Here is a 352-nt window from a genome sequence, read left to right on the forward strand (position 1 = left end):
CCGTTTGGGGTGGTCCCGCAGCTGCTGCTGATGATCTGGCGCTGCTTCTCGGCGCGGTCCGCCCGGTCCAGCAGCTCCTCGATGAAGTGCTGGAGGCGGACCTTGGCGTTGGCCTCGCGGGCGGCCGTCTCCTTCAGGAACTGGTCGATCTGCAGCACCTCTCTGCATGGAGGGACCAGTAGGTGACACCCCAATCCTTTCCCACCCGTCCCTGTTAAGCACCTCTATCCCTGTCTGCGAGCTGGGGTGGGGGGTCAAGGATGCTCCTACGCATCCGGATTGGTCCATCATCAGCCTGATTTGGGTCTGTGCCAGCCCAGACGGCTCCTGGGCGTGGATCGGGGCACAGCAG

General features: G+C 64.2%; 1 protein-coding gene across 1 annotated transcript in view; it reads right to left on the reverse strand.

The window, feature by feature from the left end:
• Window positions 1-5: 5 nt before the first annotated feature.
• FBXO41 (F-box protein 41) overlaps window positions 6-352 on the reverse strand; it is a gene marked incomplete at its 3' end in the record, with an annotated part of 4,710 nt that continues 4,363 nt past the window's right edge. The window contains 1 exon segment of the mRNA XM_009580757.1: window positions 6-162. Coding sequence (XP_009579052.1) covers window positions 6-162 — 157 coding nt within the window.

This window comes from Fulmarus glacialis, unplaced genomic scaffold (assembly GCF_000690835.1).
Source record: "Fulmarus glacialis isolate BGI_N327 unplaced genomic scaffold, ASM69083v1 scaffold26646, whole genome shotgun sequence".
In the NCBI taxonomy this organism is placed as follows: domain Eukaryota; kingdom Metazoa; phylum Chordata; class Aves; order Procellariiformes; family Procellariidae; genus Fulmarus; species Fulmarus glacialis.